At 40.7% G+C, this 19,754-nt stretch overlaps 1 protein-coding gene across 1 annotated transcript; it reads right to left on the bottom strand.

The window, feature by feature from the left end:
• Positions 1 to 530: 530 nt before the first annotated feature.
• On the bottom strand, positions 531 to 19,283 carry HSP90B1 (heat shock protein 90 beta family member 1). The gene is made up of 18 exons (XM_086401066.1): positions 19,126 to 19,283; positions 18,022 to 18,124; positions 17,194 to 17,335; positions 16,316 to 16,432; positions 14,939 to 15,270; positions 9,828 to 9,939; positions 9,482 to 9,601; positions 8,003 to 8,119; positions 6,137 to 6,274; positions 5,971 to 6,048; positions 5,777 to 5,842; positions 5,083 to 5,352; positions 4,569 to 4,814; positions 3,931 to 4,067; positions 2,301 to 2,379; positions 2,055 to 2,210; positions 1,658 to 1,780; positions 531 to 834 (listed from the first exon to the last, which is right to left on the bottom strand). The coding sequence occupies exons 1-18, from the start codon at positions 19,172 to 19,174 to the stop codon at positions 805 to 807; spliced, it is 2,415 nt and encodes an 804-aa protein (XP_086257192.1). The 5' UTR covers positions 19,175 to 19,283; the 3' UTR covers positions 531 to 804.
• Positions 19,284 to 19,754: the final 471 nt, after the last annotated feature.

Below are 19,754 nucleotides of genomic sequence, written 5' to 3'. Positions count from 1 at the left end.
AATACCACCAGAGGTGAAGTGCCCTCCTTCACATGTCAGGGGGTACATGACATCACTGGCTGATACAAACCTCGAACACTTGGTTATTAGGGTAGCATCTGCCAAGGTTCTCTGCTCTAGAGTTACTGTTTCCTGCTTTCCACACTCTAGAAGACAGTCATTAAATCCAGCCCACGTTCAAAAAGGAAAGGAGGATTCAGCTCCACTTCCTGGAAGGGGGAGCATCTACATGTACTATTTGGAATTCTGTAAAGAAGAGTATGTCCCTTCTTTCTATGAGTGATTTTTAAGAATTTTAAAAGCCACTTTTCTTAAGTATGCATTACTTTTCTAAGAAGAAAACTCAGGACACAGGATCTAAGAACTACTTTATTTTGTATCTATGAGATGATGGACGTTCACTACTTGTACCATTTCCTGATGTATGTAAGTCAAGACATTATGCTGTATATCACCAAAAAACTGCAAGAAAAATCAAGTATCAGGGAGCTCTATACAATGAATTATAAAAAGACAAGCAAGACATTGGATATTTGGGACCTTTTTTATTTTTATACACATGACAAGATTTTACACCAAGAATAGTCAGTTAAATAGTACAAATTTACATTCATGAGGAATGTTAAAAAAAATTCAACTAAAAACCCCACTTCTTCCTGTGACCACAATCCCAACATTTTACAGTGCAGAGGAGAAGGGGGCTGAGGGCATGGGGGTGGGGGACACATCCAAAACAAGTCTCTCCCAAAAGAAATAAACTTCACATTCCCTCTCCACACAGCATCCAAATGGGAAGAGTATAATTTACAGTTCATCTTTTTCAGCTGTAGATTTCTGTGAAAACAGAAAAATCAGAATACATTAAAAATCAGCACAACAAACCTTTGCTCACCAAAGGTTCATGTATGGTAAAAATGGAAATAGATCCAGCCTATTTCCATTATCGGATCTATAGGCTAGAATCTTAGCTTGCTAATCTGCAAAATAACCTAGAACCCATAAGATCAATAGTCCCTGAACAATCAAAAATTTAGAATCGGTTAATGTTACTGTAAGGCAGAAGCAAGTGGCAGAGAACATGGAAGCACAGTAGACTAAGGAGTAATCTGCTTAAAAACACCTCAAGAATGGGTGGCGAGGGCTTCCCTGGTGGTTCAGGAATAAAGAATCCATTTGCCAAGGCAGGAGACACGGGTTTGATTTCTGAGCTGGGAGTATCCCACGTGCCACAGAGCAGCTGAGCCACAACTGTCGAGTCTGTGCTTTGGAGCCTGGCAGCCCTAGCTACTGAGGGCATGTGCTGCAACTACTGAAGCCCCTGCTCTGAAACAAGAGGAGCCACCGCGATGAGGAGAGTAAGCGCCTGCTCTCCAAAGCCAGAGAAAGTCCGCACAGCAGCAAAACCCAGCACAGCCAACAAAAAGATTAAAATAAAGTTGCAGCCGCCAGTCCCTGCCTCCCTAGGCTCCTTGCCTATTTAAAAATAGAATGGATGGCTAAACTAAGGAAGTAAAGGCAGTGGGGAGGATCAAAATACACATTTAAATTGATTTGTTCCAGCTTTTGAATTTGATATTAGATGCCTATTTCTTGACTTTGGCAATAGTTCTGACTTTCAAGAACTAAAAATGCAAGTCCCCCTCTTGGTTTGCTCTACCTCTGCTGTTTCTTGTTCTTCCTCGTCTGTTCCTGCGTCCATCTCTTCCTCTTCATCTTGCTCTGTGTCTTCTGCGGTGTCCTCTGTTGTTTCCTCGGGTTCTTCTTCGGGTTCTTCTTCAACCTAAGGGCAACATTTATGAGCCCATAATGCATCAAACACCTTGGCTCTGTGTTCATTCTGTTCATTTAAATGTGTAAGATCATAATTAACTTCAATTCAGTTAATTCTGTTAACTACAAAACTATAGAGGAAACCCTGTAATTAGAGTTAACAGTCAAGCTAACAAAGGGAGACAGGCAAAAAAAGAAAATGGATGCGAAAGGGGAAATTTCTCATTCATTTTTAGCACAGAGCCTGATACCGGGACTCAAACATTCAGTAAGTTACATCAAACCTTTGCATCAGGGTCGATGTTTAAGCTGAGGCGAAGCATTCTTTCTATTCTGTCTCCATATGCTTTAGTGTCTGGCAAAAGATATCCTGACCGCAGTGTTGCTGTTTCAAACAAAACCACAGCAAGATCTGAAACAGTTTTGTCATCTTCATCTTCCTGAAATGGAAGGAGTCACACACTTTATTAATACTAAAGGGTCCAAAGAAGTCAAATTAAAAAGAGGAGTAAGGCCGTGATACTGCTCACCTTAACTCTTCGAAGCATGTCTCTGATTAGTGGGTGTCTGGGGTTAATTTCAAATGTTTTCTTCTGGCTGGCATAATAACTGTTACAGAGTAGAAATGAACGTTAACAAATAGATCAAATTTGAGGGTCCATACATTTCCCACATTCTAGTATAACTTACATAATTACAGATAACTTTTAAAAAATCAAGACATGCTTATATATTGTTAAATCACGCTTTCCCTTTTAAAGGGCAATGTGCATGGTTAGATCAAATAGTACAATAAAGAACTACTTTATTTACTAATGAATCCCAAGTGCCTTTTGTTGAGTGGATGAACTGATTTAATGTCCTGTTCATCCCCTCTTAATGCAATCACTATCATAATTGCAGCTGTGTCTCCCCAGAGTTCTGGAACAGAACAGGCTCTGGGTGCTGCTTAAGTAACACCTTCTTCATGATGCTTCAACCAATATGGTTCCAAGAAAAATGGCACTTTTCACTAAGCTCGGCTGCAATGCATTATGGGTATACCATCATCATTGTTAGCATCCTACCTGTCCTCCATGACTGCTCTCCTTCCTGCAGTTGCAGGCTGAGGACAGGAAGGAACCTTTCTCCCTACATCTTGGCATACCTATCATACACACAGGGCTTACAGAATTATGCCTTGATTTCTCAATCCTGACTAGTCTGAACATTGCAAAAGAGTAGTGATGTCTACTGTGCAGCATCAGTATATAGACACAGTAGGTGCTCAAATGTTTGTTGGATAGAAGGTACCATCCTGTTAATAAATGACTGAGAAGATGGACTTAAATGGCTACTGTACTGTTGCAATGGAATATAAGCAGAAACCCATTTTCCACCTGACATTTACAATCTAGCCAAGGTACAAGACAAATAAAACAGCACTTTGGCATCTGATTTTATAAATATTATACACTTGAGCCATGCTAATTATGAAATATAGGTATATTTTAAATGGAGTTTAGGGATTGAGACAATGTAAACTACACTTCGGATAGAAGAATCCTTAAGCTACGGTTGGGGAAAAAAAGTGTGACAATAGGTAGCTAGTTAGAAGACAGTCCAGGTAGAAGAGAGAATAAAAGCAAGGAAGAAGTCATTTTCAAAACTACGGTTGTTACATTAAAATATAAACCTGAAATACACATTTCTTAAAAATAAAGGGTACCAAAGACCTAGTGTACCTCCAGTACTTGGTCCTTGAGTTCAATTGCTGGTTGTGCATCTTCTACCCTGTATTTAGTGGAGAATACCACTTGGGGTAGAAGGGGTAATTAAAAAGGATTTAACTCATTTAAGAAATGTAACTGTCCTTAACTTCATCTTTAACTATTATCTGAAAATGTAAAGGCAGTCCAGATACAAGCAGAAAACCTAATGCTGAAAGACATTATATGTAACAGATCAAGAAAATTTCCATCTGTATATAAAATACTAAATATAAATCACAAGTGCAAGACCTTTTCTTTAGTAAATCTAATCATTTTGTCAACTTCTCTATAATGGAGAGTGGTAGACACTTAAAACCCATTAGTTCTTTGTGTAGAAGCTGTGTTATCTTCTAATGGGAGGCTGGGCGAGAGCTTACATCCTGGCAGGGCCTTCCCTGAGGATGCTTACTTGGTTGAGATGTCCTTGCCTGTCTGGTATGCCTGGGCTTTCATGATCCTCTCCATGTTGCCAGACCACCCGTACTGGCTGGCTACCAGAGCACACGGAGACTCTGTCAGGCGCTGAGACACCACAGCCTTCTCGATCTTTGGAGGAGAAAGCGAAAGTTAGTTATCTCTAAATATCAACAATAAAGGTCGTCAAGTAATTGCATTTCAACTCCTTAAGGACTCATCACTTAAGATCACAAACAGGCAGTTCAGAAAAGTACCTCTTATTCAGATTCTTAGGAAAACTGTCATTTCATAACTGAATTTCTTAGTCAGAAATACTTAAACTTTCAAAAACATATACAACTTAAGTTTAACCTGTAAAAATTTAAGCTATTGTAAAGACAATATTAAATTATGAAAAACTTTCAGTTACAAAGAAAAAAAAAGTACCTACATACAGAATAATTACTTATCCCTGTAATTCTTCAGTTCATCAATTTTAAGCTTGTCCTCCCAATAATGTAACAATATTAAGTGTTCTGTATAACTTTTAATGACTACAAAAGTAACCAGTTACAAAGTTTAATTTGCTAACAAAACAATTTTTTAAAACACAGATGCTAAAATTTTCAGTGTTTCTAATTTCTAGAATACCTTGTCCTTGAGGGCTTTATCTTTCATCCAGTTTAGCAGAGGCTCAAATTCTTTCTCAACTGCTTCACGACTCTCCTTACTTTTCTCACTTTCATCAAACTTCACTCCTTCTTTGGCAACATTCTGGAACCTCTTCCCGTCGAACTCGGGAAGAGCCTGAATGCAGTATTCGTCCACAGGTTCTGTGAGATAAATCACTTCATAGCCCTTTTTCAGAAGTCGCTCAACAAAGGGAGAAGATTCGGCCTACAAAATTAAAAGAAATAACACAAATTTCCAGTTTGGCCTTAGTATGTTTTCTTCATCCAAGTAGGTACATTTATAGAGTACCAACAATCCCATTTTATGGGTAGGGAATTAAGAGATGCAGAGAATACAAATGACTTTTCTTCCTGTCAGTAACTGACCAGGTCTCAGAACTATTTCAGTTTACAAATTTTCCTTTTTTTCTCTCTCAAGAGTTGGCTATAAATCAGTCCCTAGCTACACAGCAGACCAGTCGAAGTTCTCTCACCTCTTTCCTGCTGGCCCCAGCCATGAAGTAGATTTTGTCCTGCTTCTCCTTCATTCTTTCCACATACTGGTCTAGACTAGTCATGTCACTTGGATGGTGAGAAGACTGGAATCTAAGAAGTTTGGCAAGACGTGTTCGATTTGAGTGATCTTCTATCACACCAAGCTTGATGTTGGTACCAAATTCTTTCCAAAAAGTATCATTGTATTTCTCATCAGCAATCTTCTTGATCATGTCCAGAGTTTTACGGACAAGCTTCTTTCTAATCACCTAAACAAAATGACAGAATAACTCATTAGAGAACTTCCTCACAAACTTTTGAGAACCTACACTATGTAAGGTAGCAGGGGAGTAGTGGAGAAAGATACAAAGACACTGGTATTTACCAAGGGGGGCAGGGAATGGCCAAGTATTCCTGTGTCAGACTGAATGGAAACTTAAGTTGTCACTGGCAACAGTTACAAGATTGCTTTCATGTTTATATTCTAACTTTAGACCAGATAGTACATATATATGGGTGCTCACTGGACAGCTCTTTCAACTTCTATGTTTGAACATTTGGATTGGAGAAGGAAATGGCAATCCACTCCAGTGTTCTTGCCTGGAGAATCCCATGGATGCAGGAGCCTGGTAGGCTGCAGTCTATGGGGTCGCTAAGGGTCGGACACGACTGAAGCGACTTCACTTTACTTACCTTAAGCAGTTTATGTTGCTGAAGTGTCTCACGGGAAACATTCAAGGGGAGATCATCCGAGTCCACCTGCAGACAGCAAAAGTTCAACAAGCAATACAAACGTCAGAGAAAAACAAAACCAACCGACCAAAAAAAGCCCAATTTAAGACCCCCACTCTACTCCCCTCTTCCCCCAATAACCTCCAGATACTTACAACACCCTTGACAAAATTCAGGTACTTGGGCATCATATCATGGAAGTCGTCTGTGATGAATACTCGGCGCACATACAGCTAAAGTGGAGACCAAAAAAACAAAGGTCACTTTCTGGAAATCATGCTTCCAAATTTTAAACTCAGTTTATACTATTTAAAAACTCACCTTAATGTAATCACTCTTCTTGGATCCATATTCATCAAACAGACCACGTGGGGCAGATGTGGGTACGAATAAAATTGACTTGAAGGTAACTTCCCCTTCAGCAGTAAAGTGGATATATGCCATGGGGTCATCGCTTTCCTAGAAAGTTGGTATCTTGGGTCATTCAAAAGGCACATGGAAAAGGCAGTGCAAAGGCTAAGCAACATAGGGTGTGGTACACATGCAGTTTAACAGTCAACTAACAAAAAAGTTCCTTTACCAAATAAGTGAAGGGGAGAGGAAGGCAAAGAGGGAAGAAGAAACAGTTAAGACTGCACTTCTAACTGGCTGGACATGGCTATTCTGATGTGGCTGTCAACAGTTCTCTATTGCCTACCCCTGGGAAGGATGGCTGAGTCTAGGTTCTACACACATGAGAGGATAGGACAGGAAAACCACCATCCTGTCTAAATGACAAAATGACATAAGAAATTTTGTGAGTGTACTGTTCAGCTAAAAAAGCATTCAGCAACAGATTTCTTCCAAGAAACTTGGACTGCAGCAGTGGATCCAAGAGGTATATAAGAACAGAAAATTCCTATATTATCCATACTGAGCACCTGAAATGTAGCTAGTCCACAGTGAGATGTGTTGGTCAGTGTAAGACATACACCAGACTTTGATAATGTAGCACCAACAAATATCCCACAAAAACCCCCAATCAAACAAAAAAACCAAAAAGGACCAATTTTTTGTATTGATTACCTGTTGAAATACTATTGGAATACTGGGTTAAAAAAACATAGACTATTAAAAGTTAACTTGGCCTGTTTCAATTTTTTTTTTAATGTAGCCTCTAAAAGACTAAAATCACACACTGCTCACATATTTCTAATATAGCTGTTAAGATGTAAGTACCTCTATATATGCTAGGATTTTAGGTTACATGAGAATGAAAAAGGAGGCAGAACCAAGGGAAAGTTTTTAGAGGTAAAGCTTAAAGGTAGTTGGATGTTAACGTAAGGGAAACAAAGGTTAAGTAACAAATCAGCAGATAGAATAAAGAATACAGAACAATCAGAGTCCAGTAGCAAGATCTAGACCAGGGGTTGGCAAACTCTGGGTGCCACTCACAAGAAATTTCATCAGGACACAACCTCATCATATACTGTCTATGGCTGCTTTCAAACTATGGATAGGAGAGTTCTGACATGTCACAGATCCTATAGTTCATGAGCTTAAAATATTTACTAGCTGACCCTTTCATTAAAGGTCTGCTGATTCCTGATCTAGGCTAAAAATACAGATTAGAGAACCCCGAGAAGGAGCTGGAGCCTGAATCCACAACAGTGGTTAAGACTGCATGATGGACACAGTTTTCTCTAGCCATGCTAAGTTCATTAAATTGTTCTATTTGTACAAAATGCTGTTTGAGAAAACATTAACTTGAAACCATCTTAGTCAAAGCTAGTTTTGGATTCTAAGAGTTATAAGAAATGATCAGTAAAAAAAAAAAAAAGCAAGACAACAGATTTAGTCATCATTTCTAGGCATGGCCTCAAAATAAATGTTTGATGTTGTAAACAAGCCTTTAAGATTATGGTAAAGGACATTCAATAGCATGATTTTATGCCTTACAGGTTCTGTAGCAAAAATCAAGCATCTATTGACGTAGGTGGTTCTTAATTTTTTTTGTAGCATAGAGCCTTGGTGATCTAGTCTAGAAGCCTATAGATTCCATCTCAGAGTAAAGTTTTTAATGCATAATATAAAACACACAGGATTAAAAAGGAAACTGGTTGTGCTGAAATAGTTATAAACCTGTGTTTAAACCTATTTTTGATATAGGGATGTTTTCTTATCACATTATTTTAAAATAACATTTACCTTTGAAAATGATTTGTAGAAAGCTTTGTATTCATCCTCCTCTACTTCTTTCGATGGTCTCTGCCATATGGGTTTGATATCGTTCATCAGTTCCCAATCCCAGACAGTTTTTTCAACCTGAAGTTACAGTATTTGATTAGTTTCTCCTAAGTTACACCAATGGTATCAATAGTTATAGTACAGTAACTACAGCTTTAGAACATTTCAAAATAATATAGGGTATCTCTATTGTAATATGGTTCCTGCCAAATGGATCAAAATTTTTTTTAAAGGGCTTCTCTGGTGGTCCAGTGGTTAAGAATCTGCCTTGCAATTCAAGGGACACTGGTTTGATCCTGGTCTGGGAAGATCCCACACACCATGAAGCAACTAAGCCTGGGCTCCACAACTGAGACCCATAACAGCCAAATAAATAAATAAATATTCAAAATTTAAAAATAAATTTTTTTAAGTATCTCTCTAAATATTTAAGACTGATATTTAATACAAGAAAGGCAAATGGTTGTAATAATTGGTAACAATCCAATTAAGATTTTTTTTCAGTTATTTTTAACTAGCTAAAATGTTATTTCTTGAATATATGTTTTGAGGTTAGAAGGATATACATATTATGTATTTCTATTTCATGACTTACAGAAATCCAACATCTTATATATTTCTCACAATTCACCATTACTTCTACCTACTCTGCTACCTGAGCAGACCAGAATTAATTTAATTAATTTAATTATAATTCATATCTATGTGACAAAAGAAGATGCAAAAAGATTTCAAGATTTTAAAATTCAAGACTTATCATAAGCCACCAGTCCTGGGCAATACATAAAAGTCAGAGAATAATTCATAAAAATGATCTGCGTTTGCTACTTAAAACTTTCTAAGGAGAGAAAACGCACACAAACAGCTTGGATTTTAAAAGCTGGGCCTGCAGACAAGGCCTTGAGAAAAGATCATGAAGAACTGAAGCTTAAATCAGTCTGTGCATATCCAGGTTTCTGTGTTTTTTCTAATATAATCTAAAAAATATTTTCCACCTTTGTTCTCCCATCTCCCCTGCCTTGGTTTTACCGAGATACAATTGAGATCATTACTATATGAGTTGCAGGTGTACCACATAAAGGTTTACACATATTGTGAAAATAATGACCACAGTAAGCTAACCTCCATCATCTCATACAGATGAGAATAAAAGAATAAACAATTTTAAGAAATGGACCAAAAGAAAAAATCTCCTTATAATGAGAACTCTCAGGAATTAAGACTCTTACAGCTTTTCCATACATTCCAGAGCAGTGCTGGCCCCACCACACTGTCTCTTGTGTCCCTGGTGCTCGTTTATAACTGGAAGGCTGTAGCCTCTGACCACCTTCCTCCAACCCAAACCCCTCTCCTGCATCAAGAAATCTTACCCCTTTTTCTAGGAATCTGGTACCTTATAACCTAAACAATATTTTAAGTAGGAGGATGAACCGGGCTTACTTTTTTAGTTTTTGGTTTCTTTTCGTCTTCCTCTTCTTCTACTGCAGCTTCATCATCAGATTCTTCTTTATCTTCTTTTGCTGCTTCTTCTTCTTCGGCAGGTTCCTCAACCGTTTCAGTCTGTTTATGTAGAAAATAGAATGATGGTTAAGCTAATGTTTCATAATTCTTGATTTTATCTATAAGATATGAAAAAAAATTACAGCTCAAAAAAATAGTCTTCAGTAAGAAAATACTGAGTATCCTGCATTAGAAGAACCAGATTTAACCTTCATTCTTTATGTGTTAAATATTTAAATATGTCCAAGGTAATATACATATATAAATTTTATTCATATAAATTTACCTTGCTGCTCCATACATAAATAGGAAAGTTTATGAACTGTGAATATTTTTTCACGAGGTTTTTAATTGTATCCAATTCAAGGTAATCAGATGCTTCTTCTTTTAAAACAAGGCTGCAAGGAAAATAAGACATTTAGAGACACGTCATTATTTAAAAGTTCTGACATATAAATTTGTGTAAATATTCATTTGATTATAATAGCCAACTGTGCATAACCCACAAAGCCCCCATCATTCATGTTAAGAACTCTTATCACCAATAAAGGTTTGTGAGCTAAATGTACCAAATATGGGTATAGTAAAAGGAAGAATCTTTCTTGCACTCCCTCAAGTGGAAAACAGTCTTCATTATAAGCAAAAAATGAAAAGGTTTCCAATCTCCTCAATGTGCTGGATTTTTTTTCATTTGAAGAACAGAAATCTTAAGCTAGCCGAAGGTGGGAAGTCTGCAATATTCTGGAGAAAAGTTGAATCATACGCACTCTGCTAGCTTCCCTAGAAATCAACTGATTACATACTATAGACAGTTAACCCCTAATAAAAACACGTTCCTTAAGAAAAAGCTAGAGGGCATCTCTGATGGCTCAGCAGTAAAGAATTCACATGCCAATGCAATAGTCATGGTTTTGATCCCTGATCCAGGAAGATCCCACATGCCATGGAACAACTAAGCCTGTACATCACAACTATTGATCCTGCGCTCTAGAGCCTGGGCGCTGCAACTACTGAGCCCACGTGCCCTAGAGCCCATATTCTACAAGAGAAGCCACTGCAGTGAGAAGCCCACGCACCATGACTAGAGTAGACCCTGTTCACTGCAACTACAGAAAAGCCTGCGCAGCAACAAAGAGCCAGCACAGTCAAAAATAAATAAATGAATTTATTTAAAATAATAGCTAGAACATTAATCTGAACTACTGTTTATTTGCACTAAACAAAAAGGAGCCACCCACCTGTTACATGTGACTATTTGTTAATAGTTAAAAGTCAGTTATAGTCAGTTATAAATAGTTATAGTCGTAACAGTTAAAGTCAGTTCTTTAGTTAAATCGCCACATTCCAAGTCAACAGTCACATGTGGCAAGTGGCTGCCATACTGGACAGAGTAGTGAAAGACCATGTCTACCACAGAAAGTTCTATCAGGAACAGCACTGGCTGAGATAATAACTACAGTACCAAAAACTGAAGCACTGCTGCTTCTTCTTCCTTACCACCCTTGCTGCAAACTTCTCCTCCACCCACCAAAAATAACAGCCACATCATACTCTCAAACACAGTGGGTAGCCCATATCTTGATGTCTGTGCTCCCAATAGAAATGGATAATGTTGTATCCATGGTCCCCTCCTTGCCTCAAAAAGCGTATAGTTTAGGAGGAGTTTCCAGCAAGTACACAGTACATGATGACCCAGCCTAGTGAGGGGACTAAACTCTGGTCTCGGAGTATACATACTAGTGATCCTAGGTTGGTACCAAGTTGCATCAGTTTTGGATGCAAATTGAAGCTGATGATTAGACATCTTAGTCAGGTATTCAAGAGGCAATTAGATATATAAGCTTAGAACCCAGTAGCAAGATCTAGACCAGGGGTTGGCAAACTCTGGTTGCCACTCACAAGAAATTTCATCAGGACACAACCTCATCATATACTGTCTATGGCCGCTTTCAAACTATGGATAGGAGAGTTCTGACATGAGAAATCTCATGATCCTATAGTTCATGAGCTTAAAATATTTACTAGCTGACCCTTTAACTAAAAGTCTGCTGACTCCTGATCTTGGCTAAGAATATAGATTAGAGAAGCCCGAGAAGGAACTGGAGCCTGAATCCACAACAGTGGTTAAGACTGCATGATGGACACAGGACACAGAGGGCTAAAACTGAACTTCTGAAGAAAAGAGACTATCAACATTTAAGAAACAGGCAAAGGAAATTTAAAAAAATGATGCTAGGTACTGAGTGGATTGTTTTAAGGAGTGAGCAGTAAAATGCAAATTCTGTAGAAAACACAAAAGAAAAACTCAAAAAAAAAAAAAAAAAAAGAAAGAGAGACACTATTGCTGGGGATCACAGCAACTAAAATAAGACCGAATCCACTGGATTTAGCAACAAGGAATACTGGTAATTTATTTCCATGGAAAAGTGGTGGATAAAGTCAAAATACCGTGGGCTGAGGGGGGAACAGAAGGTGAAATAGCAGCAAAGGCAAGTCTGCTTTTTCGAAACGCCCAACAGTAGATAGGAAAGAAAACGAGAGAGCACGTGCCTGACAGCAGAAAGGTGCATCACCTGCCTGCCCCTCCTCCCAGAGAGACTTCAATACGTTTACATTTTGATGGCAAAGAGGAAGGTGTTCAGGAAAGGCTGACTTTAAAAGATGCAGTAGTACTTAATTCTCTCATCTCTGAGGAGATGGCATGAGAGACAACAGATGAGAAGCAGTGACTAGCTTTAGGGAGAAATGCAGAAGATAGAATAAGCAGGAGGGGCAGAAGCCATTTTATGTTAGCATTTACAAGATGCTGATTTCATGATCTCATTTATTCTTCACTAAATCTCTCATAAGTGGTGGCTCACTAGGGCTAAGAACAGGAGTAGGGAGCAAACACTCGTCTGACAGCCTCTACTTTACTGGCCCAGTATTAAGATGAAGTAACATGTAGGTAGGGCAAGATCTTGAACTTGCTACTTCCTTGCCTTTGCTCTTTTCCCTTTGGCCATTCTAGACTTTCAGTTCCTCAAATGTGCCTCTGAAACTGTCCAACGTGCAGTGCTTGCTGCCTAGAACATCTGAACCTAACTCAAAACCATTTCAGAAAGACCTTCTGATAAGGGGGTTGTCCCTTAGCTTCGTTTCTGGCATTTGCCATTCTGAAATTATTTCTTGTGTTTTCTTTCTTAGTTGAATGAGCCATGTGAAAGGAGGAACAGCCACTGTCTTATTCTCCACTGTAGCCCTAAACTCTAGCAGTTAATAGACATTCAAGCAAGTATCCACTGAGTGAATTGGTGGGGTAGGCCTTGAAGAAAAAAGGCAATTTTGCCCAAGGAAAGGAGAACCTGTTGTAAAGTTTCGTTTACTGACCAACCATCCATACTACTTCATGAAAACTGTCCTGATGACCCTTATCCATTCATACAAATATCTGCCAGTCACACATTAGCCACTGGGAATGGAGTATCAACAAAATGTTTGCTCATGTGGAACTTCTATCTAGACATCTCACCTGTCTCTTAGCAACACAAGACACAAACACCTCTTGGGACATCATTTTCTGTCTTTCTAGTTAAGAGATGTGATTTACCTGTATTCTCCTACCACCTAACAGAGAGGGCACTTGGGTATAACTATCAGTGATGCCTCCTAAAGAGATCAGGATATGTGAATGTTAATAACAAAGGGAGGGAAAGGTAAGTTTACAATGAAAAATTAGTAAAAATACTAAAATGCAGTTGTCTAGTTTTTATTAAAGGAAAATTTGTGACAGTGAAGGCAAAAAATGTCTTCTGGGATGAAGAAAATGTTGAAATGATAAGATATATGTTTGTTTCCTACTTGCATATTTAAAAATCAGTTATACTGAGACAATTTTAAACTGAATTAAGAAAAAAAGGAAAAAGCAGGGCTGTGGGCACATTTTCACTTGGCAGAACTGGGTAAGTCAACTGACTTCTAAATTGGAATTTCTTTATCTCTATGATGGAGATAAAAAAACAAAAGCAAGAAAGCTGTCCTGTCTCCTGTCTGCTTCACACTTCACAGTGCTGTAAGCACCAGGAGATAACTGGGCCTAAGATCTGCCTTGTTTACACCAACAATAGTTACTGGCTTGGGATTTCCCTGGAGGCCCAGTGATTAAGACTCCAAGCTTCTACTGAAGGGGATGCAGGTTTGAACCCTGGTTGGGGGCAGGAGGAAAAGGGGACGACAGAGGATGATGGCTGGATGGCATCACTGACTCGGTGGATTTAAGTCTGAGTGAACCCCAGGAGTTGGTGATGGACAGGAAGGCCTGGCGTGCTGCGATTCATGGGGTTGCAAGGAGTCGGACACGACTGAGACTGAACTGAATTGGGGAACTCAGATCAGATCCCACACGTCTTGGGGCAACTAAGTAACTAGAGAGCCCATGCACTGCAACAAGAGAAGCCCATTCATGGCAACCACTGAGCCCATGTGCTTGAGAGACGGTGCTCCACAATAAGAGAAGCCCTTGTAACTCAATGCAGCCCCTCCCGGCCCCACAAAGGTGGTGACTTAAAATTCCACTTCAAATTCGATGACTTGTAACTATCCTCAGTCATGTCTGACCCTTTGCAACCCCATGGACTGTAGCCTGCCCGGTTCCTCAGTCCATGGGATTCTCCAGGCAAGAATACTGGAGTGGGTAGCCATTCCCTCTCCAGGGGATATTCCCAACCCAGGGATTGAACAAGGGTCTCAGCATTGCAGGCAGATTCTTTACCATCTGAGCCACCAGACAAGATCTAACTATCCTCCAGTGAGACATTTTCTTCCAGAGAACTTTCATAACTCTCTTTCAGGTCCTTTATCTGTACCTCTTCTCTCTAACCTGCCCCCAACCCTAGTTACAATCTTGAATATTTTCAACGGTTACCCAGGTTACTGAGAGTCTCTTCTCAACCGCCCCTGCCACCCTCCATACCACCTTCAGAAAACTTTAAAAACTTCATTACAATTTCAATGAGTAACTGCCACTGCCTGAAATGCATTCCTTGAATCTTGTGAACACATTGTATTGCCAAGCCCTTATCCACGATGCTCCACAGACTGCCACCACTTTTCTGAGTCCTGCTTCCCTGGAAAACCTGGACAAGCCACCTGTCTGTGAGTCCTCTGACGCGCCTTCAGCTGGAAGAGCTAACCCTTCCTACTTGATGCCCTCCATCGACAGCAGCCACCATAACTCTGGGTCTGGTCCTTAGCAAGGTCTCAAAATACTTAACATGATGAGAACTGGTCTCACATTCCTCATTTTTACAGGCAAAGAAATTAAGGTCCAGAATAGGCCATTGGCTCAGAGAGCTAGAATTGGAGAGTCAAGAGCCTGGCTATGGCTATTAATTCTCATTACAAGTGAGTAATACTCACGTAATGGTTGTTCCCCGTCCGAGAGTGTTTCCTCTGGGGTCAGCGATTACAGAAAATTCATTGGAGTCGGACTCCCAGATGTGTTGCGTGTCATTGTTGTGTTTCGACGTGACAATAACTTTATCTGCCACAAGGAAGGCAGAATAGAAACCAACACCAAACTGACCGATCAGTTCCGATGTTGACTGGCCATCTTCTTGTGCCTCAGTCATTTTGTTTAAAAACTCGCTTGTTCCAGACTTGGCTATGGTGCCAAGGTTTTTCACCAACTCCTCCCGGGTCATTCCTACACCAGTGTCTGTGACATGCAGCAGGTTCTTCTCCTTGTCACACTAAAACCAAGAACAAGACAATTACACTTGCTTAATACTCACAATATGGAAAGGAAATACTCAGCTATATACTGAGAAGCTATCAGTTTTGAAGCACATCAATCCAATGCAGGAAAAAAACTGAACTCCTTCCCTCCTCCAGATAGTATTTTATGGTCTTTTCAAAAAGCGCACATCTTAAGTACAAACATCTTTCTTTATAGAGAAGAATTTTAAGTTTAGTGTATTTGATAAAATATCGATCAATGTAAGAAGGCAAGGACCAGTCTAAATGTCAATGGGCAGAGATAGACCTAAACAGAACAAGTTATTTAAGGGGAAAAACAAAAAAATCAAGAAAAATAAAATTTTATGTTTTCTCTATTTCATTGATAGAAGATAAAAGGATCTGAAACTTAAATGACTTATGTCTTTTCTGTCTTTGTAATCTGTGGGGATCAATGTTCTTCACTAAATATTCCCGGCTCTCTGCCTTCCGGAAATATTACCGGAATATATTTCCCTCACTGATAGTTGGTTAAGGCCATGTGACAAGTTCTGGCTAATGAGTTACAAGTGGGAGTCAAAAGCATGGCTTTCAGGGTGGAGCCTTTAACTGGTATGAGACCCTCCAAGCTTTCTTTGCACCATGACAACCAGCTATACGCCAGATGGCAGCTGCTCCATCAGCCTGTGTCCTAGGGTGAGGATGATGCAAAGCAGAGGCCCCAAGGCAGCCTGTGATTAATGACTTAAAGCCAGGGGTTGGCAAACTTTTTCTGGAAAAGGACCAGAGAGTATCTTAGGCTTTATAGGCCGTACGGCCTCTGTCAAAAGCAGTCACAGATAATTCACAAATGGGCATGGCTACGTTCCAATAAAACTTTATCTATAAAAACAGGCAGCAGGTTGGATTTGGCCCACAGGCCATATTTGACTGACCCCTGATTTAAGTCCCTGACAGTTGGTAATTAACTGTTACTGCCCCTAACCTAGTCTACCTTGACTGACAATGGATTCCCTATCTCTAAGAGTTCTTTCCACTTTAAAATTGTTCTAAGCTTACCTTAATTTTAACCGTCAACTCCTCATTTCCAGCAAGAGCATTTTCATCAGTCAGTGATATTAGTCTTATCTTATCTAAAGCATCAGAAGCATTTGAAATCAGTTCTCGCAGGAAAATCTAAATGGAAGCCAGATTTAACACACACTTCAATTAGCCTCAAAATACATGACATCAAACTTAACGTCAAATTCATTTCTCCTCTGTACTCTGAAAAAACTCTCTTTAAGGACTAGAGAGTATTATGGTATAAGGGTGGCTTTACTCTCTTGCTAAAAGGAGATACAGTTCTTTACACAAAGAACTGGAACAACTATATAGAACACTTGAACTGATCAGAGTAGTTACTACTCTATTTCCCTTCTTAGTGACCTTAATGTATTCAATACTTAGACTCAGTTTGTATGAATGTCCTTAAGACTCACAACTATTCAGCAAGCCATGAACACAAGTGGAGGGGAAAGGGAGAACGAAGAGAAAATGTCTCTCCCCCTTCCCACAAATACAAATAGGTATCTAGTAGCCATTCGTGCACATGCTGGGTCTTTAAACTTTGACAACTGTTTGTGTAAGCATATTAACTATTGGCTTCCCTGGTGGTTCAGTGGTAAAGAAATCTGCCTCCAAGGCAGGAGTTACAGGTGTGATTCCTCGGTCAGGAAGATTCCCTGGAGAAGGAAATGGCAACCCACTCCAGTATTTTTGCTTGGGAAATCCCATGGACAGAGGAGCCTGGTAGGCTACAGTCCATGGGGTCACAAAGAGTCACACATGGCTTAGGGACTACACAACTAAACAGCAACAAAGCACATTAACTGTGAAAGTCATCAAGTTAGCTACCATACAGAAACAAAATAACATCATAACCACAGGCTGCTTACCTCTTTATTTTTATACAATGAATTGATGATGAGTTTCATCATTCTGTTAACTTCAGCTTGGAAGGCAAACTTTTCTGATTTCTCTCTAAGTTCTCTTATTTGGGATGCATTTAATCCATCCAACTGAATAGCTTCTTCCTCTCTGAGGAAAAAAATTTGATCAACTAATATTGCATTACTTAGTTCCCTCCAAAAATACAGCATCTGTGATGAAAGCACAATGGTCTTAAAGGTTGAAAGGGTAAAAAGGAAACCTTTATATTACCAGTCTACCATCTCACTATTATTTTTCCACAATGATAGGTTACTTTTAATACCAAGCTGGAAACACTCTATGCTTAAAATTGTCAGAAAAGTGAACCCAACTTTCCTCTATTATAAAGCAAAGTCACACACATTTCTGTTCCCTCACATGGGACACATGCCAGGGAAATTCTGGTTTCTAAGGCTCTACAAAGTTTTAAGTCCTAAAAGGCTGAATGAAAACATTGCTCAACAGACGTAAATCTTTTTAATTACAAAGTGTACACACTTACTGAGCATACAACCAAAGTCTTTTCTAAGATCTTAGCAAGGCTATAGTGCTAGTATTCTGAAATAGTTACCAAAATAGTTTCCAAGGGAATTAATTCATCTTATTCTGACCAGTCATTCTTAGGGGCAAAGTCAGGAGATACTATGCATGCACACAGTTGCTACCTCTAATGTCTTTATTTTTCACCTATTTAAATTCAGAGTACTTCTGGGCCTTTGGAGAAGAGATACAAAGAAGCTACAGCCTTCCAGGTTCCCAAGGGGTTATATGTATAGGTTCAGAAGAACACAAACCTCTGTACTACTTCATCATCTGTCCTTGAGCCTTCTCTACTTTTACCCAGATCTTCTTCCACTGTCCCATCCACATCCACTTCGTCGTCAGCCCGCACTGACCCTAAAGGAAGATTTAACATCAGAAAACTCTCACACATCGTTGCTTCATGTACTTCTCATGAAGTACCAAGATGGAACAAGGCCAGGGTAGGGGTTGCAAAATTCACTTGGTAAATATTGGAGCCGGCGATGGAAGAATGGATCCACTGGTTTAAATAACCGATGTAAACCCAAGTCGGCATATTTCTTATTTCAATTCAGACAGTGAGGTCCCTCAGGAGATTTTTAAATACGGAGGTGTCCATCACCTCTAAAAGGGTAGCCCCGGGATCCTTTATAAATACTGTTTAGCCGACTTGATACCAGGTCCTTTCTACATTCACACGTGTTGCGCGCAGGCCGAGACAAGGCCTCCAAACTGACCATGCCAAAACTTAGGCCTTCAATATCACAGGTCAGAAAGCACAAAGTGTTTGTGCAACCTCTACCCAGGAGAACTGAAATTGGCCCCAGGGGCCTGAGAAAGGGAAGAGATAATAAATTTTAGGACCTTAAGGAGCTAGAGTAAAAGTGAATCAAACCGCTGACACTGCCGGTCTGCTGCCCCAGGGCCCCACGCTCCACAGCCCAACAGCTAAGAAAGGAAACTCGCGTTGGCGAGGAGACTAGGGGCGGGGGGTGGGGGTGGGGGTGCACTCAAACTCTGATGATCAAAGGTTGCGGCGTCTGACAAAAGTCCTCCGGAAAAGGCACAAGTGATGCTCTTGGGGGGGCGCGAGCCCGAGGGAGGCCCCACCCCGAGGAGGCTGAGACTGCTAGGAGCGGACACCAGATCTTACGGGATTTAAACGACTCCAGTCCCCTTTTATGCTTCCAGAAGGTGACAGAAAAGGAAATCCCCCCAACCTCTTTCGAGGAAGAGCGATGGACACCCCCATTGGCCCAAACCCTAACCCTGTTATCCCCTCCTCCCAGGCTCAACGCCCCCAGAACCTTCGAGAAGAGGCCGCGCTTGAGGAGAGGGGGGCGTCCCGGGGTGCCCTCTCCTCCAGGACCACTCACCGAAGGTCAGCAGGACGCAGCAGAGGCCCAGCACCCACAGGGCCCTCATGGCGCACGGCCGGTGAGTCTCAAGTCCCCTTTGAGCTCAGGAGCCGCCTCCGCCCCCTCCTACGCCGGAGTTCCGAGGCTTACACCTCAAGCCGCGCGATCCGCCCACTACCCCCCGAGAGGGTCCGGCCGCTTTTCACCCCCACTTCTCGCGGGCGGGGGACGGGAAACACGAACCCACCAATCGTACCGCACCACGCACCCGCTGTACCCAATGGGGACTCGTGGGGGGGACCGCAGTTCACCAATCGGAGCTGTCCAGGTGCGGTGCCCGATGCCCGAAGCGTGGCTCCTCCCGATTGGCCAGTCCTGGCCCCTTTTCTCCAATCAAATGGTTCCGCGGGCCCCTCTCACTCGGAACCGCCCCTTTACTTGGGTTCTTCTGGCCTCTAAGGGAAACCGTCCAATGAACGTCAGCACAGAACTCATCCCCACTTGTGGGGAGGTCGCGCGGAACCACTTCCGGATCCTAGAGCGCGTTTATTCCGTGCCCAGGGGAAGCGGTAGCCATGGCAACGAGTTCTCCACCTTTTCCGTGTCCACGCGTGGGGTCACGTTGGGAATGATTCCAGAGCGACTTT

This window comes from Bos grunniens, chromosome 5, assembly GCF_055505025.1.
Source record: "Bos grunniens cultivar Pamir isolate PY7600 chromosome 5, Bosgru_T2T1.0, whole genome shotgun sequence".
NCBI lineage: Eukaryota > Metazoa > Chordata > Mammalia > Artiodactyla > Bovidae > Bos > Bos grunniens.
The sequence above is the reverse complement of the archived record's forward strand: the minus strand, read 5'-3'. Positions and strand labels throughout refer to the sequence as shown.

Excerpts from the sequence above, each read along its gene's own strand:
- HSP90B1 (XM_086401066.1), bottom strand. The coding sequence starts at position 19,174 with ATGAGGGCCCTGTGGGTGCTGGGCCTCTGCTGCGTCCTGCTGACCTTC. Across the intron at positions 4,815-5,082 it reads CTGGGGCCAGCAGGAAAGAG|GCCGAATCTTCTCCCTTTGT; the intron begins GTGAGAGAACTT and ends TTAATTTTGTAG. Across the intron at positions 2,211-2,300 it reads ACATGCTTCGAAGAGTTAAG|GAAGATGAAGATGACAAAAC; the intron begins GTGAGCAGTATC and ends CTTCCATTTCAG.